Source organism: Leuciscus leuciscus (assembly GCF_965113295.1).
Source record: "Leuciscus leuciscus genome assembly, chromosome: 15".
In the NCBI taxonomy this organism is placed as follows: Eukaryota; Metazoa; Chordata; class Actinopteri; order Cypriniformes; family Leuciscidae; genus Leuciscus; species Leuciscus leuciscus.
The window spans coordinates 26,281,219-26,307,283 of NC_138739.1; the positions used below are offsets into that span (position 1 = coordinate 26,281,219).

A 26,065-nucleotide genomic window follows, 5' to 3' on the forward strand; every position below is an offset into this window, starting at 1 on the left:
CCGGTCTGGCTGAAGACTTATTATAGAATGAACAAACATGAGAATGTTTTTGTTTTTGTCCAGACAAAGTCCCAAACTGATTGTAATTGTAGGCAATCAAATCCGATCTCTATCCATAAAGGTCTCTATCCACTCTGTGAGGTCGTGAAGTTCATAAGATGGCCAAGAGGAGTGATGGTTGCCATGGATTATCGTGGCTTTTCTCCAATCCTCTTCCGGACAGAAGCTTCATTCAGAAAGTTCTGGAGCTCTATTGTGACACAAATGAGATTCCCTGAAAAACACACACTCAAAATAAACATTTGCATATAGGAGGTTTCGCTTACAACATATGTTCATTTAAACACATTCTTATTTGGCTTCTGCAACACAAAATGACCGTGACCACTTTGCTTGGATGGAAGTTTTATAATTCCAGATATATCCCCAATCGGGCCTCTTTTGCTCCTCAGCGTTGGCTCAGAGGTTAGAGATCCCACTCCCCACCCACCCCCTGGACAAATTGCCCCATCGCCATCCACACTATGGCTGTAACGCAGGGCTGGCACCATCCATACTGGGGGCCCCCAGTGGGACAAACACAGGGTAGTCCTGGAGACAGGCCATTGTTACCAAGGAGAAAAAATGACTAGCTTGCTAATCTTTTTTTTTTTTTTTTTTTTTGTAATTGGTATTAAGACAAGACAGCTTTTTATTACGTCAAACTGAATTGTTTTGTCTGAAAGAGAAGGATTTGGTGGTTCACTACATGCCATCGATTGGCTAAACAGGTCCAATATAAAATGTAAACTCTAAATTTAGCAGATCCCACATGTTGGCATTTTTGCCACATGGCATTTAAGTGACCACTAAATCTTTATGTTTCTGAAAATGTAAATCAGTGGGAAATAACAAAAGCATGCTTTGTATTTTCTAATAGCCTACAGAGATTCCAAAAACTGTTAGCAAAGAAAGAATGGACTAGCTTGCTAATCTATTACATAAACAAATAGTAATTCTCTCTGTTTGCTGGTACAAAGACTATAGGCTATGTTAGGAATAGAATACTAGCATACTGTTTACTACACACTGAATTACAAATGTACAAATGTGAACAGAACATGCTAACAGCAATGCAATGCTAACAAAATGATAGTATGCTATGTATACTAGCTTTCTATGTACTTTATAATACTAGTAGTATAGTAACTAACTCATACAACAATGGGTTTTTTTTTAACAGTAGTATACTATGCTTGTGTCTATCACTTCACTTGGAATTACAGTTTGTTCGTTTTTTTTAACTATTTTGTGTAAAATGTCAACATTTGACAAATCCCGGCTGATATTACTCAGTTCACTCATCACATTGGAAATGGAAAGTCAAGTTGAGTGCAGTGCTTTGTGGGATATTCCTCGCTGTGCGCTCTAAATTTTGGAGTAGTAGGTCATCTGGATAATCCAAGCTTGCAGATCATTTGCATTCTGTGCACAATATACATGATATACACCATAAAAAAAAAAAGGTGAAATTAGCATGTTAGCTTGCTGTTTACAACCTCTTTAATAGAGCCAACACTGCCCCCCTCTGGCCAAAGTAGTTTTCCCCATTTAACGGCTTGAACCTTTTGTTCAGTCCATCCTAAGGAAGAAAATAACTATGATTGCATGTTTTTTGCATGACCATAATGTATTAGCCATCTAAAAATATTCTGCCACTTGGTCATAATAAACAGTGGGTCAAAGAAACACATTGAGGGAAAACATGTGTTCACAATATGGCCAAGCTTTCACACTGACTCCAGTCCAAAACATGCATTTTTAGCTTGAACTTTTCAGGTCCATTTGTATAGCTATGTACAATTTCAAATTGAGCGAACAAGGTCATTTTAGAAAATGCTTAGCTGGAGTTGTGGTTCACCTCCCACTGCACAGTGAAGTGTATGAATGCCTGTTTCTTAGGATGGTGGAGTTAACCAAGGAAATGTTAGCATGTCTTATAACTTGGTGTCAGCCAGAATCCAAGTGACTGGATATGTGAGGTTACTGTGGAAACAGTGTGTTTTTGTTTTCATTTTAGGCAACTACCATCCCTAGTCAAAGTCCTTTTGGGTCGTTCAGAGTTTCTCTCTCTTTCTCTCTCACGTTTTGTCCATTACTGCTGCCACTGCCAAACTTTCACCCACATCAGAGGTGAAAGGATTGGAAAAGTATGGCCTCTGCTGACTGTCAATCATCGTTAAACGCTACAGTCTCATTCTCAATGTTGTGTTCATGACTGATTTGACGTCTGTGTGTGTGTGTGTGTGTGTGTGTGTGTGTGTGTGTGTGTGTGTGTGTGTGTGTGTGTGTGTGTGTGTGTGTGTGTGTGTGTGTGTGTGTGTGTGTGTGTGTGTGTGTGTGTTCCTTTCCTCTGTGTTCTTACACTGGTCGTATCCTCCATTACAGCTCTATTAGATGATGTGTTTTCACTGAGGACTCGCCCTTGTGCTCACCACAACACTTCTTTTAGTTTTTAAGAGCTTAAGACTGAACATTCTACTTCCCTGATGAAAGCTGGTCTAATGGGGTTTAGATAGTGTTTAGCTGTACAATTGGCCTAAAGTTAAGTTAGTAGCTCTCTTTTTAGCATGGACTAATAGGCCTACCAAGTATTTCATTAACTGGTCCAAGCTTCTCATTAGATAGTCTACGATAGTCAACCAGCCATTATGTTTTAAGTAAACCACCCTGACAGCCTTAACTTGATATGAACAATAGCTAACTGGTTTGTTGATAGTCTAAATGGTTTATGTAAACACAACTACTAGATTAAAATGGAATTTCCATTTTGGTGTAGTGCCTGAAAACTGTCTAAAAACATTCATTTAGACCAGTGGTGACCAGCTTTTACAGGTCATTGCTGCTTTTTTTCAACAGGATTTGTTGAAAACATTGTCTTGAGCCACATAACTTTCCTAAGACCTAAATGGCTACATTTGACAAATTAGTAATTGAATTTCATAGTTTATTTTTCTATTTTTAACTTACATTTGTTCTTTTCCATATAAAACATATAACATTCTGTATAGCATGTTCAGTTTAACCACACTATAGGTATACTTACCTCCGCATGATAATAATGCTAATGCTAACCGACACAGTGTTTGGTATAATGAGCCTAAAGGCCGGAGGTGTGTTTTCTGTGATAAGAATCATAATGACTTAATTTCAGTACAGCACAGTGCAATTTTAGCCTATTTAGCACCTGTTTCAACAGGACTGTGGGTTGTGGGACTTTTGTGCAACTATTTGGTGAATTATCCACTGAGGCCATCTGGAAACCTAGTAAACTATCTACTTAGACAGCCTTTTTGAACATGTTCACTAGGTTTCATAGCCTACAAATGCTACATGATACACAGTATTTATAGTGGCTGATTGACCTGAAAACCTGTAACGGATACTGTAACTGCATATAGGATATCCAGAGCTTGTATTACAACTTTTTATTGAATTACTCAATTCCAAACAGCTGCTTTAATACAGAACGGCACTGTTAGCTTTGTGCAGTTCAAAGCTGACTAGATATATTACAGCTGTCCTACATTAGCATGGGCCCTTCCCAACTTCATAGACCACAGACAATAAATAGGATGGAAAACTAGCAACCAGAAGGTCTTACACCCGGTTATTACACACATGAGAAGGCGCACAGCTGAATTCATGCTGACGTAAGACAGGATAGCATAGCTTACTCAGATGCTAAACACTAAAGTTGTGTATTGTAAAGAAACGGACTTGTTGAAATATTAGCATAGGCCTATGGCATCCGTTTTGGCTGCGTTTTGATGCCAAAGGCAATAACTTGTTGAAAAGCTGTTCTGAAAGAACGGAGAAACTTCTAATGCACAGCTCATGAAGAACGGATATTGCTAGCTCATTAGGTGCTGAGTTTCATAACCTTCTGAGCAAACAAATGAGCTAATCCAGTATAGCAGATGAATTTAATTGGAGCTTTACTCCTCACAGTGTTATATGTGTGTGGTTTCTTTGGGAAAATAAACAGCGTTTAGTCAAAGGGGAACTCCAAAGTCTTTGGTCTTGAGCTGGGTAAATATTTTCTCTGATTTTTTTTTCTGGTTTGGATTCATTTAGCTGCTAATTATTGTGAGAAATGTGGGTGACTGCAGTGACAAGCCCACCGCACTGAACTGTAAGACCCATGTTCTCGCTAGCACATCTGTTTAAAGAACCTGATGTTCTTTGTTGCTTATTTGAAACAGTTTGTCTGTGTCATAATCAAAGTATTTTATGAGGTGGCTTGTTTGTTGTGGTCTTTGTTTTGTGGAAAGGAAACTTTTCAAGGGAGAGCAGGACTTTTTAATCGGTATTTGATTGGATTGTGTGGGGGTGAAACGTGGCAGGCTATGCTAATATTAGTGGCGCTCGCTGAGGTAATTTGCATTTACCATAGCTAAAACGCAAAGTATACTTCAGTTTTGATGTGAACGTTTAAAGCGCGTTCATACCAAGGATATCTCTAACAATAACAATAAAGATATAGTTTTAAAAATTGTTCTAAAAGTGAAAGAATAGCAGAGTTAACATACTTAGCATAATAGCGTACTTCGTGTGAGTGTCTGCTGAAAAATATAGAAGGCGAGTGGTCATTTCAACAGTCATAATATTGTACATTTCCATAACGATTTCTATTTGTGATTATCAGAATCTTAAGGTTGGCTGTATGTTTATTGAAACACATCGAACAGATTGTTTCGTCTTTAATTATGCGCATACGGATAGGTAATTTGGCGCACCGAAGAAAGAATGAGCCTTAAAGAGTTTCACAGAGAAATACTATCATTGGAATCACTTTCACACAGATTTTTTTTCCTGCTGACGAACGATAAAAACATTGGCAGCCAATCATAATCCTGCTTTAAAGAGATTTAGCATTTAAAGCTGCTCTGTTTCTCTCCAGAAGGTATGATTGATATAAATGATTTGTACTAATTTAAACTAGAGTTGCATGTATCCCCTCACATAAGCACTCATCAACATAGGCATCTATTGTTGTTGCTATCACCAGTAGTTTGTTGTTCTGGCTCATCTGTTTAGTTTTTAACTGTAAAACAACGGTCCCAGCCAATGTTGCCACCTTGTGGAAAAACTAATTATTTCCAAAAAATTAAGGTTGAATGGGCGAGCTGAGCATACAGAGTATGCTTGTGTAACAGAGGCAAGCTAGTAACAGTTGTGCGTGTAAACCTCACTCCCCTGGCCTCAAGAGCTTGAGGCTGAGGTCTTTAGTGTCGTTTTTGCATGCCCGCCTCCCATGCCGCAGATGCCGGTTTGAATCCGGCTCCGAGCGGGTCGAGTAGGACCGGTTACACGTGGTTAAAAATCTGGCTGTGAGTGTAGTATGCTAAAAAAAATAAAAATAATATATATATTTATATATATATTCTTTGGCCTTAAGGAGTTTCTCAAGTCTGGATATTTTTGCCTGGCAAACTAACAAATCATATACAATAATAGTCCAGAATATTGTAGAGTCTTTAAAGTGTGTGTGTGGTTTTTCTTTTTGGACTTGGTTCAGTACACATCCACCTAAAAATGCCCCAGCAACCACCCTTAAAACACTAGCAACCAGCTAAGAATGTCCTAGCAAAACTGAATGTAATTTGCTTAGTTAATTTAGATAGTTGAGTTTAGTTAAATCAATACTGCTCAAAGACCAAGGACATTTGTTAAGGCAGAAAATAGGGCTGATATAATGTGTAGTAATACACTATTCAAAACCATTGATAGATTTGTATTGTGGTTCATCAAAAATGCAACACACTCAACGTGAAGTATGCTATGGAAATGTTATAGTCATACTTCGAATGAGTGTCTGCTGAAAAATATAGAAGGCGAGTGGCCATTTCAACAGTCATAATATTGTAAATTTCCATAACGATTTCTATGTGTGATTATCAGAATCGAAAGGTTGGCTGTATGTTTATTGAAACACATCGAGCAGATTGTGTCCTCTTTAATTATGCGCATACGGATAGGTAATTTGGCGCACCGAAGAAAGAATGAGCCTTAAAAATGACAGTATCCACAGACAGCTCATTCTTCTTTTAAATAAGCCACATAATCCGCTCCTCTCACATAGTGAATACTCACATATCTCATCTCCACCGTACCTGCCGCCAAAATGCATTTACACATGACAGCTAAAAAGCACAAACCAACAAACAAGTCCGTCTCGCATCAGTTCCTGACAAAGTGCTCCCACCTTGCAAAGTGAGCCGTGTATTCGGATGCTGTTCGGATGCAGCATGAGGTGTCTGGGGTCATTATTTATTCACTTAGATTAGCTGTGGTGAAAACAGCGGGGCGATTCTCCCACAAGCATTCATTTATTGATGTGCAGGCACACTGCTGCATTATTCTGCCCCCCTGCCGTGGTTTATATGCCCCCCACTGTTAACCCTTTGATCCGTCCGTCTGACTGTCTGTCTCAAGGACATTGTTGCAGGAAATAGCTTCTGTATGATAATCTAGCAATTGCATAGACAAACAGTTTTGCATACATTGAGGTATGTTTACTGTTCATGATCTGGAAAATTGCAACAGTTAAAAAAAGGTGTTGCTTTGCTTTAGTTTTTGTCTCTTGATGAAAAGTTCCCTTACATTCATTAAATATTTTGTCATGTCATATATTGATGAATTTAATTTTAATTAATTTGTAAGAGTAATGTAATGTACATTCTAAATATGATGTATATCATAACATTTTGGATATTCTCTAGACTCCTTTGACTTGGACCAGAAAATAACCACCTAGCAACACCCTAGCAACCACAGAGCAGCATTCTGGATATGATTTAAATTATGTTAAGTTTTTTATTTGCATTTTGGGAATTTTTAATTGTGGCCTTTAAAATTGTGTTCCTTTGACTTGGACCAGAAAATAAGCACCTAGCAAAGCCCTAGCAACCATATAGAAAACATTCTGGATATACATTTACTTATATTATCAAGATTAAAGAATTTTTTTTGGCTTATTTTAGTCAATAAAATCCCTGCAGCTTAACATGCCTGTAATTTATCCATACTAACAACCATCTCTGTATTTAAAGTTCACGCTCTGTGCTTAATCAAAGTTTTAACCTATCTGCCCTGCCCAAGCTTGACCCATTGATCTTATAGGCTGCTGAGCATGGCACTCTGACAGTCACCATGGCAACCAATGTTGAGATGTCCCCCCAAAGAGTAAAGATTGAGAAGACCTATCGAGACCTTTTAATCAAGTTTGTTTCCTCATCAACATCCCTTCATTAAAAATAGAATTCTCAGGGATCCATGAAATGGTTTTATTGTCCATCTACCCAGATGTGTTTATCGCTCACTTGAATACTGTTTAGCAGGTAATCATGTTGTGTGGACTGTCTTGGTTGCATCGACTTGGCCTTTGTTTAAGGCCGCCCTCCATGATCTCTAATATAAGGGTGCAGAGTCAATACCTACATTTGCAGCACAGTTGTGTCTTCAGGCTTCACTGCGGGTTTCATAATGAATCATTTATGTGGGTGAAAAGGCTGTATGAGTGTCCGATTAATCCTTGGACCTGTTTCTAATAGACAAGCCTTGAGCATTCCCTGCATTTTTAGGACTCCAGAACTCAGAATTATGAGATCATTATCAGTCCAAAGTGAGCTTGATTTCTGTGAAGGTAACTTATCTCTTGCTCTGTTTCTGCCACAGTTATACAGGCCATGTGGTGGGGAATGGACTGCAAGCCCAAAGACAAAACCCAGAGATAAAGGTCAGAAGTGTGGATCCAAACTTGGTCAACGTGAAGGAAAAGCTAGAGCACTTTAACCAGGTAGGTCCAAAAACATCTGAGGTCAGAGTATCCATCCTGCCACATTTGACCCAAACGATATGTTCTTAACCCTTACCCTGACCCTCTAACCGTAAGCTCAGCAAAATCATTGTAGGACAAAAGTCTGTGCACTCGGTACAATTTTCACCACGAGTTTGCCAAGATATCTCGAACAACTTTGAGGAATTGTAAGAGATTTTTTTGGGTCGTAGGGCAAAATTGGCTTTGTTCATGTAGAGTGGACGTGCACTGAGCAAGTTCTGAAAATCAGGAGGTTGAGCCCTTGCACACGTTACAAATCAGTTGAATCGACATGAAGAGTTTAAACCAACATTGTCCAAAATGTTTAGATAAACTTAAAACTGATCAGGTGCTTGTAATACACAATCCATGCCACGACCAATTCCCAACCTTTTTCCTTTGATGCGAAAAATCTATTGGGAGCTTGATTGACAAGCTAAAATCACAAATGTACACCTAAATTTAGAGTGACATGCTTTCAGACCGAAGATTTGTCGGAATTTTTTGGCAGTTCTGCAATACTTCTGCATGTGACTGATGTCAGAATGCAATTGATAAGTCAATGCTTTCAATCGTGACGTAAGTTTGCTAAGATGCATATCGTATTATCATTGACCATTGATCAAGGTCTCACCATGGTCAAATCATACAATCTGACTAGTAACAATCGGATAAAAGAAGTACAGCTTTGGCTTGAGTGCATTCCTTTTTATAAAACATTCACTGAATGTTTGCTTTTCAAGCCAAAGAGAAGACATTAAGAACCGCCAGAAGCGCTAGTTTCAAGCTTGCCCACCAAACAAAAATAGTCTTGGCCAACTCAACGCCAGCTCACATGTCAAGAGTGGTGAGACGGTGTCATTAGGCCAGGGTTTGCTCTGTGATCAGACTAGAGCAAGATCAGACCAAGAATCCCCAGCACGAGTGTTGAAGACCTCTTTGGCATGACGACAAAGTCTGTCACTCCTGCAGCTGCTTTTGGGAGGGGACGGAGGGCAGCTCAGTCAGCCCCCATTTTGTAACATCTTTCATTGCTCCATTAAAAACAGACGTTCTGGTTCCACATTATGTCCAAACCTGACCCAGCCCTGGCCACATTGCTTTGCTGTGAGGACTTGCGTCACTGAAAGGCAAGAAAGCTGGGAAAGTACAGTAGATTTGTGTCAGGGGTTGAAGAGAAGGTCACTTTGAACCGCTTCTGAAATTATTCCCATTATTCCCATAGGTCATCAAGCCCCTGTGAGGTCTTGCAGAGTCTCACATGTTTTTTGCTCTCATAGTGACCTGTGGTAGTTTTTCGTGGCTGGCTGGTATTTAATGAACCTATCCATGTAAAAACTGACAGGTAAAATACGTCATTGATGTACAACTAATGCTAATACATAACCTTAAGTTGATACTCTTGCAAATAAAATCAGGTATTAATTGAATTGTAAAAAGTGGGAATGAGATACCAGAATGGAGACTTAAACGTAAGTTGAGGAATGGGTTGAAAAATACACTAAAAGTGTACTATCATACTACTCTTCCTATATGGCAGTAATAGTAAAAGTTTTATGCTAGAATGCATTTCTGAATTCAACCAAACTCTACGCAAGTATGTGAATGCAGATTCTTCTAAGTACGTAAGCTTAATTGTGTGCCTTGTTCATTCAAAATGCAATGCTAGTACATTTTGAGTGTTTTCGCAAGTCTGTCCTCTTCTGTTTCGTTTTTCAGGTTAACTATTGTAAACTGAAAAATGCTGCCTCTTCAGGTAGTACAGGGCTGTGTCCAAAATTGCCCCCTATAGCCTTAAATATGGCACTATTTGAGGGGACAGCCATTTGTAGTGGTGTCTGAAACCGTAGTGGACATTATCGAGTGCACTCATTCAATCCCACAATGCACTGCAATAACGAGTGTACAACCAATGTACACTAAATGGCTAGAGAATACCCATAATGCACCTTGCTTGATAAGGGCAGTGATGTAACAAGTCAGCTCAGCTGCCTTAACTTTCGGACACAGCCATAGAAACTTACCTGAATTCGATTTAATGATATTTTAAGGTAACTCTATCGCCCCCTTGAGTACACAACAATAATGACTTCTTCATGAGTTTTTAATCTGCGTTTTGTCTTGTTTGCAAGTAAAAAATACTTCAATCTTCAAAACAGAATGCATTTACTGAATAAGATATTCAAACTTGTTTTCATAGATTGTCTTGAATTATAACTGTATTTTGTCTTTCTTAAAATAAGTGAAAATCTGTCATTGCAGAAAGACAAAAACACATTTTATGAAAACAAATCTTAATATTTTAAGCAATATGCCTATTAAGTAAATTATTCTTGTTTTGAGGTTATTTAGATATTTCAACTGGAAGATTACATGAAGAAAAAAAACTTACAGAAATGGATTATTATTTTTTTTCATTGTAGCCGACTGCGGGTTGTTACCAATTACAGATCCTTTTCAGAAGTCTTTGTTTAATATGTATTATTGGCCCCATATAAAGTGTCCTGAAAAGAACAAGTGACACCGAATACTACAAAAAGTGTCACAGGGTATCATAACAACCTGCCGTCTTAAGTGTCACTTTATGCATTTAGAGGTGTGTGAGATCTTCATGTAAAAACCAGAACCTTAGTCCCAGTCCATCTCTGATCAACGCTTATTGAGAAATTAATATTGCAACAGCATGTCCCAAGAGTGAGCCATCTTGCGCTACAGGGAAGATTTATGTGCCTCATGGTTGAGTTTACATCAAAGGTCGTCATTATTTTTTTCTCTGAATCTTCTCTGCGTCCTTTAGCTTTGAGCGGACAGTATGATATAACACTCTTTTGCATAAAGCTAAGTAATTTATGAGCCCTCCCCGCAAAAATGGCGAATGAAGAAAACCCCAGGCATGACTTACGCCGCTGTATGAGCCGAGATGTGTCACAGAGGGATGCTAATGAGTATGAATGCTTTCATAACCCGCTATCTAATGTAAACATACATCAACACGCAAACAACACGTACAGTATAAGGCATGCAAGTGGATGTGTGCATCATATTTCAGTGTGATTCAAAGACATCCAAGTCCTTGTTGTTCGGTATAGTTATGGATAGTTGACCGTTAGTCTTTTCAAACTCGTATGATGTAATTTTTTCAAAGAAGAATTTTGAAGTATCTTTTTTATATATAGCAAACAAATGTCAAGTGTTAGTATAGACCAAAAACCAGCATGAAGCACCATAAGGCCATGTGTCCACAAATGCATTTCTTCCCAAGGCTAGCGTATTTTTCCCTTTTTTTTTTAAAACACCAGCACCGTGACGAGGCGCTGAACGTCTATTTCACGCTGAGTGTTCTGCATTTTTTTCTGGTCTCTGAGTTGAATAATATTCAATTTTGGGTAAAATGCAGCACTCAACACTGTCACATTTTATCCAGCCGTCCAATCACAGTGGAGGAGAGGCGGGACAAATACAACACCGACCAACCATCATATTCTGCTTGTACTACAATAACAAACGATAACAACAATCACATCTCTTCATCCAAAACTAGTGCCAGAGCAAGTGCGTTACATTGTGTCGATATTTTTATATTCAGAAACATACTATATGTGAAATCAGATACTAGTAACTATTCAACCTAGCATGTTGCCTTCGCTTACGACAAATATGAATGGTGTTTTAGTGTCAATGATGTCAAACTTTGAACAATGCATCTGTAAATAACAACTTACAGTACATTTCGGAAAAGAATTACATTAAATCATCCGAATTTCTCCTTTTGTGTTACACGAAAAAATAAACATGGTTGGTTGGTTTGTAATTTTTGTTTAAACTGAAGTCCTAAAAATTGTATTTAAATTTCAAACTTTATACCAATAACAGTTATATTTTCCAAGTAAATCTGAAGGTGTTTAGTTAGTTATTTAGGCATATCTGTTTTTTTTTTAAGTTGAAGTCCTAAAATTAATAAAATTAAAAATGACATTGAAAAAATAAAGCTAAATAGAAATATTTGAAACAAAACCACATGTAATAGAGTAATCTATAAAATAATAACAAAAGTTATTATAATTAAATAACTTAAACTTAAACTAAAATTTAAATATTGTATAAAATAAACTGAAAATATTGAAATAAAAGCGAAGTAAATAATATAAAGAAGTAGCCTAGATAAATAATGCTAAAATAACACAGAACAACAGCAGATTTATTTTTATTTTTATTTATTTTTACTTTGTTCTCAAAAGTGTTTCGATGTGTCTTATATGTTAATGAGTTATTGGTTTGTTTATCTGACCCCTGCCAAACACGCCTCGGTATCGCTTTCCTTTGACCATTAGAGGTGTATCTCCCATCCAATTGATGAGGCCTGTTGTCAAGGAGACGTGGGTTTGACAAAAAAGACCCCCAAAGCATCCTATCGATCCGTTTACATGACTGGGGTCTTGAAACTGCAATGGATATAGGAAGGGAATTTGTTTCCTGGATGACTCTGAATTATGCAGAAAATCCTGCTGTAGAAACACAATCTTTTTAGAGACTTAATGAATCCTGGCCATGGAGAGCTCCGAATATTAAAGGGATAGTTCACCCAAAATTCTGTCATCATTTACTCACCCTCAAGTTGTTCCAAACCTGTATGAATTTCTTTATTCTGTTGAACACAAAAGAAGATTTTTTGAAGAATGTTGGTAATTAAACAGTTTTTGGACCCCATTGACATCCATAGTATTTTTTCTATACTATGGGGGTCCATTGTCTGTTTGGTTACCAAAATTCTTTAAAATATCTTCTTTTGTGTTCAACAGAAAAAAATTACTTCATGCAGGTTTGTAACAACTTGAGGGTGAGTAAATGATGACAGAATTTTCATTTAGGGGTGAACAATCCCTTTAACGTTGTATCAGACATTATGTTTAAGATTTTAATGTATTTTGCACTGCAGTGGATTGCTTAAGTACGTTCTCTGTAACATAGAGAAATGTAATTTCATATCAAAGGTTTCATGATATCTATTGGGTCACTTTTTCTCAGAGATAGATGCGCCACTCCATAGGATCCTAAAACTTTATTTTGTTTATTTTTTTTAGCCAATCAGAAACACTCTGTTTGCTGACTGGTCTTTGGAGGGCAGAGTTTAGTAAAGAAGGGGGTGAAAACATGTGGAACACCCACTTTTCACAATCCAATCAGAAAAAAGTCACAAAACAGAAGCAAAAAAGGTTGAAAATGCCGCGTATGTCATTTTTAACCTTGATTTCTTTATCTATCTACAGTAGGAGAAGATGGAATGAAGTCAGAAACTTTAATCACTGAAGTATTTCAATGCAACCATGTCAATTTAATACCAACATGCTCATGACTCCGCTTGGAGGGCGAGAGGTCTTTCTTTAATTGTTTCTTCTCTTATCACAAACAAAACAATTAAAATTTAATGTGCAGCTAAATTGAATAATGAACCAGGCAAGGCAAAAAAGAAAGCACTAATAAGTATGTCGCTGTTTTATCTCAATAGAAGGGGGTGGATTCGCTGGTAAAGGACAGTCTGTTCGCCCTGTTGTTGCCATGGTGTTCGCCTGACGCGTGGCATAATTCATTATACAGCAGTTAATTACCAGTCCCCTGGGGAACGATTTCCACAAAGTCACTATGCAATTTAATTGTGTTGCGTTCCTCCATCAGGGAGAACCATAATGTAAGGAAAGTGAATTAAAAATGTGCTTGTGCAATATACAATCAATGAAATCTGAAATATTCATTGTTCAACTTTATACTAATAAGTTGTATTTCCAAATAAATCTAAGGATTTGTTTATCCTAACCGATCATAACAACAAACTTTATTTGTTTGTTTGTTTGTTTGTTTGTTTACCATATGGATTTTGGACCTAGTTTTTTAAATGGTTAAATATTATATATATATTTTTTGTTATTTAATAAAATATTTAATAATATTTAAATAATCATACCTTTTAAATTAATTACATTATTAGTTCATACACACATACATACATACATACATATATATACTGTATATATATATATATTTTTTTTTATTATTATATTTTTTTTTTCATGTTTTCTTATTGTTGTATATACAGTATATTAGTGCTGTCAAATTGATTAATCATGATTAATAGCATCTAACATAAAAGTTTGTAAATATATATAATATATGTGTTTGTATGTATATGTATATATATATATATATATATATTTATATAAAATATAGAAATATAATACCTTAACTTACTATAAAAAAAAATGATGTTAATAATAATGTGAAAAAGTAAGGTTGCAGGGCCAACTTGTAGCATTTAAACTGATTCATTTTGATTGTTAGTGTTTTATTTTTTAATTTACTAGACAAAATAGTAGAAAATTGTAATGTTTGCCATTTAAGCCATAACATACAAATCATTATCGGTTTCAGCAAGAAGAGGTCGCTTTTTTGGGGTCGCTTATTTTCTGCTTTTGTCAAGTCACACTTGGTAGCCACACCCACAGTAAAATCTCATTGGTCCAAAATCTTGCTCTACTGAATATTAAACATCAGTTATGTTCTGATTGGCTGTGATTCTGTCGTGGGTTCTATGAAGTTGTTTTGCACTTCTCTGTGTTAAAAACAAATTAGAAAGTGTGACAGAATATGAAAGCAGAAACAATGGGGAGCCAGAAAATAACTGAGTTAAGATGTTGTGAATTATGCACAACTCCGATTCCCAGAGCTGTTTTTCTAAACAGTTCTGAAATGCCTCGCAACAGCACGTGTTTAATATTCTCTCGCTGTGAAAATGGAATTTGCACTTGAGTGAATCCACGTTTGGTGCAATGGTATGCTGCTGTTATGAGCCTTGACTTCTTGCCTGGAAGCCTTTGTTGGAACACATGGGGCTATTTGGTCGTGATGGGTGATCTCGACTCACTTACTCGCTTCAGAGGGAGTCATTTCAGGAAAATTCCACTATTACAGCTCGTGAATTTGAGAACAGAGCTGCTGTAGTTGTTAGGGTGCACCAGCTGGAGCTTGGATCAGGTTGGACATTCCCTAGAAATAACTTATATATATATATATATATATATATATTCATTGTTCATAGCTGTGCTTGTTTTATTTGTGATAACGCAATGAAACTCGCCAAATTGTGCAAACATACAGGCTGTCAATTATAAATTATGAACACAGTGAAAAACCAAAGAGACTCAACAAAATATTAAAGGGGTGGTTGATCATGATTTCACTTTTCTAGCTTTAGTTAGTGTGTAATGTTGCTGTTTGAGCATAAACAACATCTGCAAAGTTATAACGCTCAAAGTTCAAAGCAAAGGGAGATATTTGCTTTTAATGAAATTGCTTTTTAAGGACTACAACAAACAGCTGGTAGGGATTACACAAGCTTCCTCTCGGGTTAGTGACATCACCAACCCTAAAATTTACATAAACCCCGCCCCCGGGAACACAATTTATAGATTATCATAACAGAATATGCTTATCAATGACTAGAAGATAACTACTCATCAGCTACATAAATTCAACTAACCATTCAGAAATGTTGTCTACATGTTGTCACTTCTTCTTGAGTCTCTCCATCATTGTTTGAATCCGGTTTGAACATAAAAGGCTAAAAGTTTTTGAAATTTTCAGTGTGTATCTGTGTGAGGAGGTAATCGAAGCTCCACCCTCTGTGCTGGGAGCAGCAGCTCATTTGCATTTAAAGGGACAGACACAAAAAAGGGTGCGTTTTTGCTCAACCTCAAAAAGTGACAACTTTAACATGCTATATAAAAATATCTGTGTGGTATTTTGAGCTAAAACTTCACATACACACTCGGGGGACATCAGAGACTTATTTTTCATCTTGTGAAAAGGGCATTATACCACCCCTTTAATGCCTGATTATGTTGTAGTCGATGTATGCTTATTTCCTGTCAACTTTTATTCTTGCATAGTAAAGGAAGACCTATAGCTGTTTTTTGTCAGAAAAATACCTTAACCAAGTTTAGTGTTTTGTTCTTCCCTCAAATTTAAAATATTTAAAAATATAAAACGTTCTCCTCGTATTTTATATATATATATATATATATATATATGTATATATATATATATATATTACCGGTCAAAAGTTGGGAAATAGGCCTATTTATATTTTTTATGTTTTGAAAGAAGTCTCTTGTGCTCATCAAGTGTGCATTTATTTGATCAAAAATACAGAAAAAAAAACTTTAATATTGTTATTAAATTGTTATTAAATAATGGTTTTTTATTTGAATATAATTTAAAATATAATTTATTTCTGTGATGCAAAGCTGAATTTTCATCAGCCATTATACTCCAGTCACATGATCCTTCAGACAGAAATCATTCTAATATGCTGATTTATTATCAATATTGCAAACAGTTGTGCTGTTTCATATTTTTTTTATAACCTGTGATACTTTTTTTTTCTGTGATACTTTTTGATTTTTTGATAAATAAAAAGTTGAATAATAAATAAAAAGTTGTTATTGAATCTCAAAAAGTGATTGAATCTCATAAGAATATGTGTCTGATGGTCCGCTGTCCTGTGATTTACGTTTTGTCACAGGAGATGTGGAGTGAGACGGGTTTAGGAACAGATGGTCGTGAGGATGTCGAGACCAGCGGCTGCGACATGGCAGAAGGCAGTGGCGAGTGCGATGATGAAGACGGCTGTCAAGGATCGGGCCGGGGCGACAAGACAGGTGAGTTTGCACGTCCTCTGCATCTGCGGCTCAAAGCCAACTGTCTCTCTGCATTTACTTGATCTACTGGTCCCAGGAGAGGACGTCCTTCCCATGTTGCTAAGAAACCCAGAGCCATTTACTGTCTTGTGTTTGTTTTAGGAGGTCAGTCTCTTCTCATTATTTACAGTGCCGATCACAACAGGGCTATTATAAGCATAAATCTAAACAAAATTGGATGAGGTTTATGTTAAAAATAATTGTAAAAAGTCTCAGTGATAAGAAAAATACACTTGTTTTTTTAGTTTTTTTTTCTTCAAAGTTATATTGAATTAGGTTTATGTTAAAAACTAACAAACAAAAACAATTTCCCTGGTGGTGAGAAAAATAAACTTGTTTTTTAATTTTTTTAAGCATAAATCAAAGCAAAACTGAATTAAATTAGTTAAAAACAAACAAACATTTTCCCAGTGTGGTGAGAAAAATAAACTTGTTTTTCTTCTTTTTAACAGAAAACAAAACAAAACTGAATTAAGTTTAAGTTTAAAACAATAACTGAGAAAAACAAACATGTTTGCCAATTAGGTCAATTTAAGAAATATTCTTTGAAAACAAGTCTTTTCTTCCGAAAGTTTGCTTTTTTGAGTTTATCTATTGGTTTCATTTTATATCATATTTTATCATTGAAAACAAATGCTTTATAACAAATTATTACGCTTAAGATGTACTTTAATGGAACAGTATTGTTCTTAGGTCTGTGCTCTACTTGGTACGCTGGATGCACTCAGGGGTTGGACTAAATAATGGATTTCACCTTATAATAGATTAATAGAATTGTGTGTAGGGAGTTATTGCACCATTTTTCAAGGAACGCCCGCTGTTCTTTTACTCTGTTGCTCAGAGTCCAGCCTCGGTGCTGCTTCTATGAGGTCATGCATCTTTGTCCATTGCTCTCGGAAACATTTCCGAATAGCATCCATGCTTTAAAAATAATCTGGCTTCGTATTTGTTGAGTCAGGTAACAAAGCACGGATTGATTTGGCTGAGACTGTGTTTTTTGGGATATTATACCGTGAAATCATCCTTAGTATTTTAATTAAATGTATCTCTTCAATACATGGGCCCTGTTGACTTTTAAAATATATTCCTCTGTTATGAATGTTATGTATGTTTTATGTATATGCTATGTATTTAAATATTATTTATTTATTTATAAATTACTTGTTTATAACTAAATAATTATTGATTGGCTTTTAAATAAATAAATAAATAATTTATTTATTTATTTATTTATAAACAAAATGTATTTATTTATTTATGCAAATATGTGTGTGTGTGTGTGTGTGTATATATATATATATATATATATATATATATATACACATATTTATTTATATTTTACCCAATTATTTGAGTACTTCTGCCTTTTTAGATTTTTTAAAATATACTAATATTCCTGTTATGTATGAATGTTATGTATGTTAAATACGTATGTTATGTATTTATTTGCAATTTATTTCTTTATTTATAAAAATATTTCTTTATAAATTTAAATTTAAATTTAATAAAAAAATTCAAATAAATGTATTTATAAAATTATAAATACAATTATTTATTTATTGATTGTATGTATTTATTTATAAATACAATTATTATTTATACATTTATATATATATATTATATATATACTAAAATAGTGTCATTTCCACCACATCTCAAATTATGTATTGTGTTTAAATAAAAATAAAAAAGAAGCATTTTATGTATCCTAAATACACACATAATTTGACAAAATAACAGCTTGATTGGAAATTACACATTTATTTTTTTCTTTGTTTTAGGATTTTAGTAAGCATTTTATTTAGATTGTTTTTTCTTTTGAGATGTTAGATTTATTAAAATTGTACAGTTTTATGATATCATTTTTACTAAGTGTTTTATTTGTTAATAAATTTTTATTTACTCATGACTCCTAAATTTGGGAAACCCTGGTTTGGATTATCATAGTTTTAAAAATGCAATTATATTTTTACGATGGATTTTCATGTTTAAAATTGTAAGTCTGGGTAAATCCATAAAGTCTAAAAGTAGTAAAGCAATTTTTTTATTTTTTGTACCTGGATATAAAAGTTGGTTTAGTTGAAGAAAGAACAATTACTTTATTGGCACCAAAACCCTTGATCATCTTTCGATTTCATGCCAAAATGAAGAAGTGATCCAACAAATGTCTTTCTCCTGTTACCCATGCGGACAGTTTTTCAACAAGAGCTGTCGAGAACGAATTACATTTTGTGACAAATTGACAAAAGTTACCGTTACACTTTTACCAAGGTATCCTCACTTTTAGTGATTTTTAATCTATTTTTATTTCCCCAAACCCAATGGAATGAATTCCTGGCTTGGCCGTTTTAAATCCCTCAAATCCCTTGAGTTGATGAAAGAACGGATTGCTGAATGACAGCCCGTCTCATCCGGGGTCATGGAGGTATAGTTTCCCCTACAGCGACCACAGAGCTGGTCATAATCAATCAATTATTCATTTTGCAGGAAACGGTTCATTAACGGAGACCAGAGCGTTATGATACCCACCGCTCCGTCTCTCTCGTCTTTCTCTTCATGCTTGGTGTCTCTGTCCAATGATGCTGAGTTAAGCACACAGACAAGGCTTGCAATTTGCATTGTTTGTTTTCTTCGAGCGTACCTCGTCGTAATTGACCGTGACTATGACACACACAAATAAGCATTGCTGCAGTTTGGCTCGGCCTCGGATGGATGGAGACCAAACTCGAGGTCTGTTTTCTGGTGTGCTTCCGAACATGCAAAAAGAATGGTCTTTTTTTTTTTTTTTTTTGCATGCACCTCCTCTGAGGTCCATAAAATTACTCATTGATCGTTTCCTGCTGAACCTCAAAGATTCAGATCTGAGACGTTTGCAGTCACTGTCTGCGTCAATAATGCTAATAAGGCCTGTTTTCTTGAGCCGTTTGCCTGGATACACACACAATTATAGTTTTTGGAGTCAAGGTGGACTTTATCTTTGATTCTGTGGCACTTTAGATGGTCATTTTCTTATAAAAGTTTACAAAAATGTTTAAAATGGTTTTAGATGGAGTATAGCATGTAACACTATAGGACACACCACAATGCCATGGCTTCAAATGCCATTTTGCTACAAGTTTATCTGTTTTCTTGTTTATTTATTCCACTTTTGTCCCAGCTTTGTCCTTTTGTGTCCGTCATTAGACCTCTGACTCTGCAGCGCGCGTGGGGAATGTGGTATTTAAAATGTAATTCTATCCAGCTGTTTATGGAACCAGAGTCTGATAAGCACTTGCTGAGGCTGTAACCTCCAGCCAAATGAATGAAATGAAATCTCGCAACACCACCAGTGTGTGTGTGTGTGTGTGTGTGTGTGTGTGTGTGTGTGTGTGTGTGTGTGTGTGTGTGTGTGTGTGTGTGTGTGTGTGTGTGTGTGTGTGTGTGTGTGTGTGTGTGTGTGTGTGTGTTTACTGTTTGTGTCCCCACATCTGCAGTGTGTGAGTTCACAGTTTGGACTACCTGATAGCCAGAATGTAAAAAAACAGAGCCACTTAAACTCTCAGTTCTGAGGAAGCTATTTGAAACTCAAGCTACAAAGTATTTATTTGTTTGTTTGTTCTTGCGTCTTAAACAGTGGTGCTCGGAGTGCCCACATATATTATGTGACATGCCATACTAAATTTACTAATATATATATATACATATACATATACATATACATATATATATATATATATATATATATATACAGTACAGGCCAAAAGTTTGGACACATTACTATTTTTAATGTTTTTGAAAGAAGTTTCTTCTGCTCATCAAGCCTGCATTTATTTGATAAAAAATACAGAAAAAAATGTGATATCGTGATATATTATTATAATTTAAAATAATTGGTTTTCAATTTATTATACTTTAAATGATCATTTATTTCTGTGATGCAAAGCTGAATTTTCAGGATCATTACTCCAGTCTTCAGTGTCACATGTGACATCCAGTCTATCACATGATCCTTTAGAAATCATTCTAATATTCTGATTTATTATGAGTGTTGGAAACAGTTCTGCTGCCTAATATATTTGATGAATAAAAGGTTAAAAAGACCTGCATTTATTCAAAATAAAAAAATATTTTCTAATAATATAAATCTTCTTTACTATCACTTTTTATCAATTTAACACATCCTTGCTGAATAAAAGTATTTATTTATATCAAACCCCAAATTACTGACCAGTGGTGTATATTGTTGTTACAAAAGATTTCTATTTTTAAAACATTTACTTCTTTTTTTATTATTTATTTTTTTATTTGTTTACTTTTTATTCATCGAAGCATCCTAAAAAAGTATCACAGGTTATAAAAAATGTTAAGCAGCAGAACTGTTTCCAACTTTGATAATGAATCATCATATTAGAATGATATCTAAAGGATCCTGTGATAGACTGGATGTCACATGTGACACTGAAGACTGGAGTAATGATCCTGAAAATTCAGCTTTGCATCACAGAAATAAATGATCATTTAAAGTATAATAAATTGAAAACCAATTATTTTAAATTGTAATAATATATCACAATATTATAAAAATTTTTCTATATTTTTGATCAAATAAATGCAGGCTTGATCAGCAGAAGAAACTTCTTTCAAAAACATTAAAAATAGTAATGTTTCCAAACTTTTGGCCTGTACTGTATATATATATATATAATGCTTATTTACCCATTTTATTTTTTAATGCATAGAGCACATTACTACTTTGGCAATACAGGATCACTTGTGTAGGGTTGAAATTTTAGGACAATACCCGAAAGGTTGTAGGCTTGCGTCTTGCCAGGGTGATCCATGAAATTTCATCATCGCGCCCTTGAGCAACACACAACCCTAGGTTTCTCCAGTGGGACTGTCCTTGTAATAAGTTTACTGTATGTTGCTTAACAGGCCGAGTCGTGTGGCAATAAAAGAGTCAAAGCCAAAATGAAGGACTCTGATTGTTCTGGCCACTAGACCATCCTCCATTCTCCCCAGCTTTCCTTTGATTAATTAAGTGACATCTACACCGTCGCTATTGAATCACTGTTGTTGAGAGTGAGCGAAGGCTCATTATTCAATCTGCCAACTCAAGAGCTCCGTGAAGAAGATCACTCCAGCTTAATATATCCATTAATGCTGTTAATGTGCAAGGATAAATTACAAAAGAGAGTGTGTGTTTGCTTTCTGCGGTGGTCTGGGTTAGAGTTGCATTTAAGCGGGTGTGTGTTGGGTCTGCTGCCACAATCATCTCTTGGGAATCGTGGCTTGGGTAATGAAGGACTCATTACTGATTCAAGAAGGACCGCGAGAGATACCTTTACACCCCCAACCTCAAGCCTCTAGTGAAGGTCAAACAATACCAGAGGGTGTATGTGTGTGTGACCCAAATTTGTCTTTTATGCAAATGATCTTCACTTTTAACACAACACCGTGTGATTCTTATTTTAATTACATAATATGAGTGAAAAAAGAGGTTTGAGTTGAAAAGAATGTGGATGGGATTTAATTTGATCTATTAGGAATTGATTGGGTCATGAAAAGTCAATGTTAAATGCCAGAATTGGCATTACAAGTACGATATTCATGATATCAGGTGAATCACTTAATCATTTCTGAACGTAATTTTAGAGGCTAGTTTTTATTTATTTATTTATCAAACAGTGCCCTTGGGTAGTAGTATTTATAGATAAATATTATCTATTGTATATTTTATCATTTCCATATTTTATAGTTGTAATCGAAATTATTCAACCCTTGTTGTCTCAAGCACACCCGATGCAACTAATCAAGGGCTTCATTAGTTGCACCAGGTGTGCTTGAGCTAGAACACATGAAATATCTGAACAGGCTAGGTTTGTTGTTTCATGTTTGACTGCATGTTAAAGATATAGCTAAGTCAAAAAATGGTCCAAAAAGTTAAGGGAATGTATCATCGCCCTTCACAAACAAGGAACAGAATACAAAAAGATAGTGAAGGCACTATGTTCCTAGAGACACCGTTGGAAGCATAGTTCGCAAGCTCAAAGTTAAAGGAACAGTGGTTACACTACCTGGACGGGGCTGAAAAAGCAAACTGTAACAGCTGTAACCAGATTTCTGAGAAGGCAGGTTCAGGAAAACCCTAGAGTGATTGCAAAAGACCTGCAGCAAGACTTGGTGGCAACAGGCACTAAGGTTTCAGCTTGCACAGTAAGGCGTGTACTAAACGCATGTGGTTTCCATGCCAAAACTCCAAGACGTACACCACTACTGACCCAAAAGCATAAGAAAAGTGCTCAAAATCATATAAATAAGCCACAGAAGTTTTGAGATTCTGTTCTGTGGAGCGATAAAACAAAACTGGAACTTTTCGGCCCTATGGATCAGCAGTATGTCTGGTGAAAGAAGAATGAGGCGTATGCTGAAAAGAACACTCTGTCTACAGTTAATCATGGTGGGGCTCGGTGATGCTCTGGGGCTGCTTTGCATTCTGTGGCACTGGAAACTTGCAGCTTGTGGAAGGCAAGATGGATTCATTGAAGTATCATGAAATCCTAGGAGAAAATGTCATGCCATCAGTGAGGAAGCTGAAGCTTGTCCTCCATTTCCTGATTATATTGTCTGCTATATTTGCTTCTCATTTATTAAATCTAAGCAATTGGTTGAAGAAACATCGATTAAAATTAAGATACAATTTATCCGAAACGAAATTCACCTTAAAGAAAGGTTTTATACAAAACAAAACTTAATGAAGTGGTCAAAATCATGTCTGACCCACTCCATATGTCTTCCGATATATTGCGCATCTAATGATCCTATCTTACTCATGCCCAGGGCCGTACCCACCATTGAGGTCCCCGAGGTCAGGACCTCTGTAATTTTTCGAAGTGCATATAATGAAGGTTGTGAAATAATTGCCTAATGTTAACTCTACTTTGGTGCTGCAATGATATTGCATATCGCCACGATAACCGACTTCATCTGAGCTGCTTTAGCTGCGCCCAAATAGAGAGCGACACCGTCACAACGCTCGCTTGTTTTCCCAGGCAAGGTGAAAAAAATCTATTTCGCAAATTCCAGCGCGACGCTTCACGACACGCTCTCAGTTAACGGTCATATAGTGTGAGTCTGGCCTTCGAGATGTAACTAGCTAAACCAAACAACTGTTTACGATAAAAGTATTAAACGATTAACAGAAACAATCAGTTTGCAAAGACTGTATCAATCAAAGCTGTATCAAGGGAAGATAAGATATACAGGTAGCTAAAGATTAGTAGACTGCGAGAAGAAGAAAGAGAGAATGTGATGAGGGAAGAGGAAGAGCAGGTATTAGATACTGTGCCCATGAGATTAACATTATTACAATGTATTTCTATTTAACACATATAAATGTTCTTTGCTAATTACAGTGGAAAATATAAGCTCAATTTAACAACACAAGCACTTATTAATTATAATGCCATAATAGTAGTATTGTATAAATATTAATATTTGTAAATGGTCCTCGAATATGTTATATTTCACTAGTATCAGCATTTGGAGTGTTTGCGCAACTTCCATCATTAAGCCAGTAGGTGGCGACAAGTGACTGTCTTCATGAGTGAACAATTTAACCATTAAATGAACAGATTAGTCCAAAAACAAGTTGCTGAAACCAATATTTGATGCTCATATAAATTACTCATTTGCCTCTGGACACAGAAGTATTGCATTGGCATTTGACTGAAATGTAACAATAAGCATAAAAATTCTGCATTTCCATTTTGTGGTGTGGATCATTCATTGCAGAATTTAAACGTATTCTCATATTTAAGAATCTGTTATCTCCTTGACAAATAATTTATGCCACTGCTACTGGTATCCTCCAAATCCAAATTTTTTTAATTATTTTTTTTTACCTTCAAACACTTTAAAATGCACATGTGTAGATGAGGAAAATAAAACAATTCTCGAACCCCCATGAACCCCCATAGCATGATCACTATAGCAAGGACCTCGGTATTTATAAAATCACGCTTAAGTTCCTGCTCATGCTGTTCACTTTTCATATAATCAACATAGATAAAATTAAAAAATAACATTATATAATTTATTTATAATGGCTAGGTTAAAAACAGATATTATATTATGTATAGTTTGTGATATTAGCTCACTTTTCGCAAAAGCTCCGTTAACTTTTAATATTTGAGAAACAAAATCTTGTGTTAAAGTTATGCGAATGGTTAATTATTTGTATGACTACATCACAAAGAGTCAAGTCTTGTAAAAGCTGTCACGACACACACAATGGAGAGACAGCAGATCCAAGTGCAGTTAGATATATTTATTTGGGGTAATCCGTAAAGCGTAATCCAGTCCAGGCAAGGGTCAAATACCATGTAAGCAATCCAACAAGAATAACAAAATACAGGAACAGGCAAGAAACCAACCAGGAAGTGTGAGGACATCTAACAAGGAACAAGACACAAAACCCACACCGTGACAAAAGCATTAGATAGAAAACATTGAAATTTCATAAAGTGTATAAATAATAGAAACAGTTCAAATGGCCTTTCTTTAAAAGCAAATGTTCTTTGAGTATTTCATTTGTGAAGGTAAAGCATGTACTCACTATACTCCTAACTACAAGAAGAAGAAAAAACTGCTCTTAAACTGGGCGTGTGATGGGCTGTGGAATGGGGTTTGGCCGAGGAAAAATTTTCAGTCAAGAGATTTATTTATTTTTTGCTTTAACCCCTGACAACACCTGCCTACAATACATACAAGGTCCTGGATGAATTGCTTAGAAAAAAAAAACATTTTAAAAATCACGACTGTTGTTTGTTTGGCACATACTGGCGGTTGCACTCATGTTACTGCATTGGCACTCATGCGTGTCTGGGTTCGTAATTATCAGATTATTTTCCCAGCATCAGACATTGGAGCGGACATGCTCTGACAGCTTGGTAAACTTTGATTAAGGTGACCTCATCTCCTGCAAATGTGCCGTTGTCTGTTTGTCAGCACCTGCTTCGTTCTCCTTTTTTCAGTAAATATGTTTTTATATGTTACTATAACAAACCGGATTTTTTGCAAGTAGATGTCAGTGTAGCTAATGCTAACATAATTTCAGATACTCTGGCTTTCCTTCCCCTTCCCCCAGCAACACAGACGGCGAAGAGGGGAGGAAGATTAGATTGACTCCCAAAGGTAAAACCAGATTCATCCTCCAGCTGTAGAGGATATTGTGTCTAATAGAGTAAGTTTGCTTACCTTTAGCCATGCTCTCAATACAAATGTCTTTCCTTTGACATGGTTGGCCATATTAATGATCAAAGATTGTTAGATCAGGCTTCTGTTTTATTTGTTATAGTTAGTGGTGCTAAGCTTAGTTTCCCGCCTAATAGTTTAAGGCGGAAAACTACATTAGCGCATTAGCCTCATGGATCTGCCTGAAAAAAACTAAATTCGTGCTAAATTTATAATACCT

The 26,065-nt window shown here is 35.8% G+C and overlaps 1 protein-coding gene across 1 annotated transcript in view; it reads left to right on the forward strand.

Annotated features, from left to right (window-relative positions):
* Positions 1-26,065, forward strand: part of gpc5b (glypican 5b) — a 43,340-nt gene that overhangs the window by 9,143 nt on the left and 8,132 nt on the right. The window contains exons 7-8 of the mRNA XM_082138227.1: positions 7,720-7,840; positions 16,437-16,572. Of these exons, the coding sequence (XP_081994353.1) occupies positions 7,720-7,840; positions 16,437-16,572 (257 nt within the window). The remainder of the gene's footprint in view (positions 1-7,719; positions 7,841-16,436; positions 16,573-26,065) is intronic.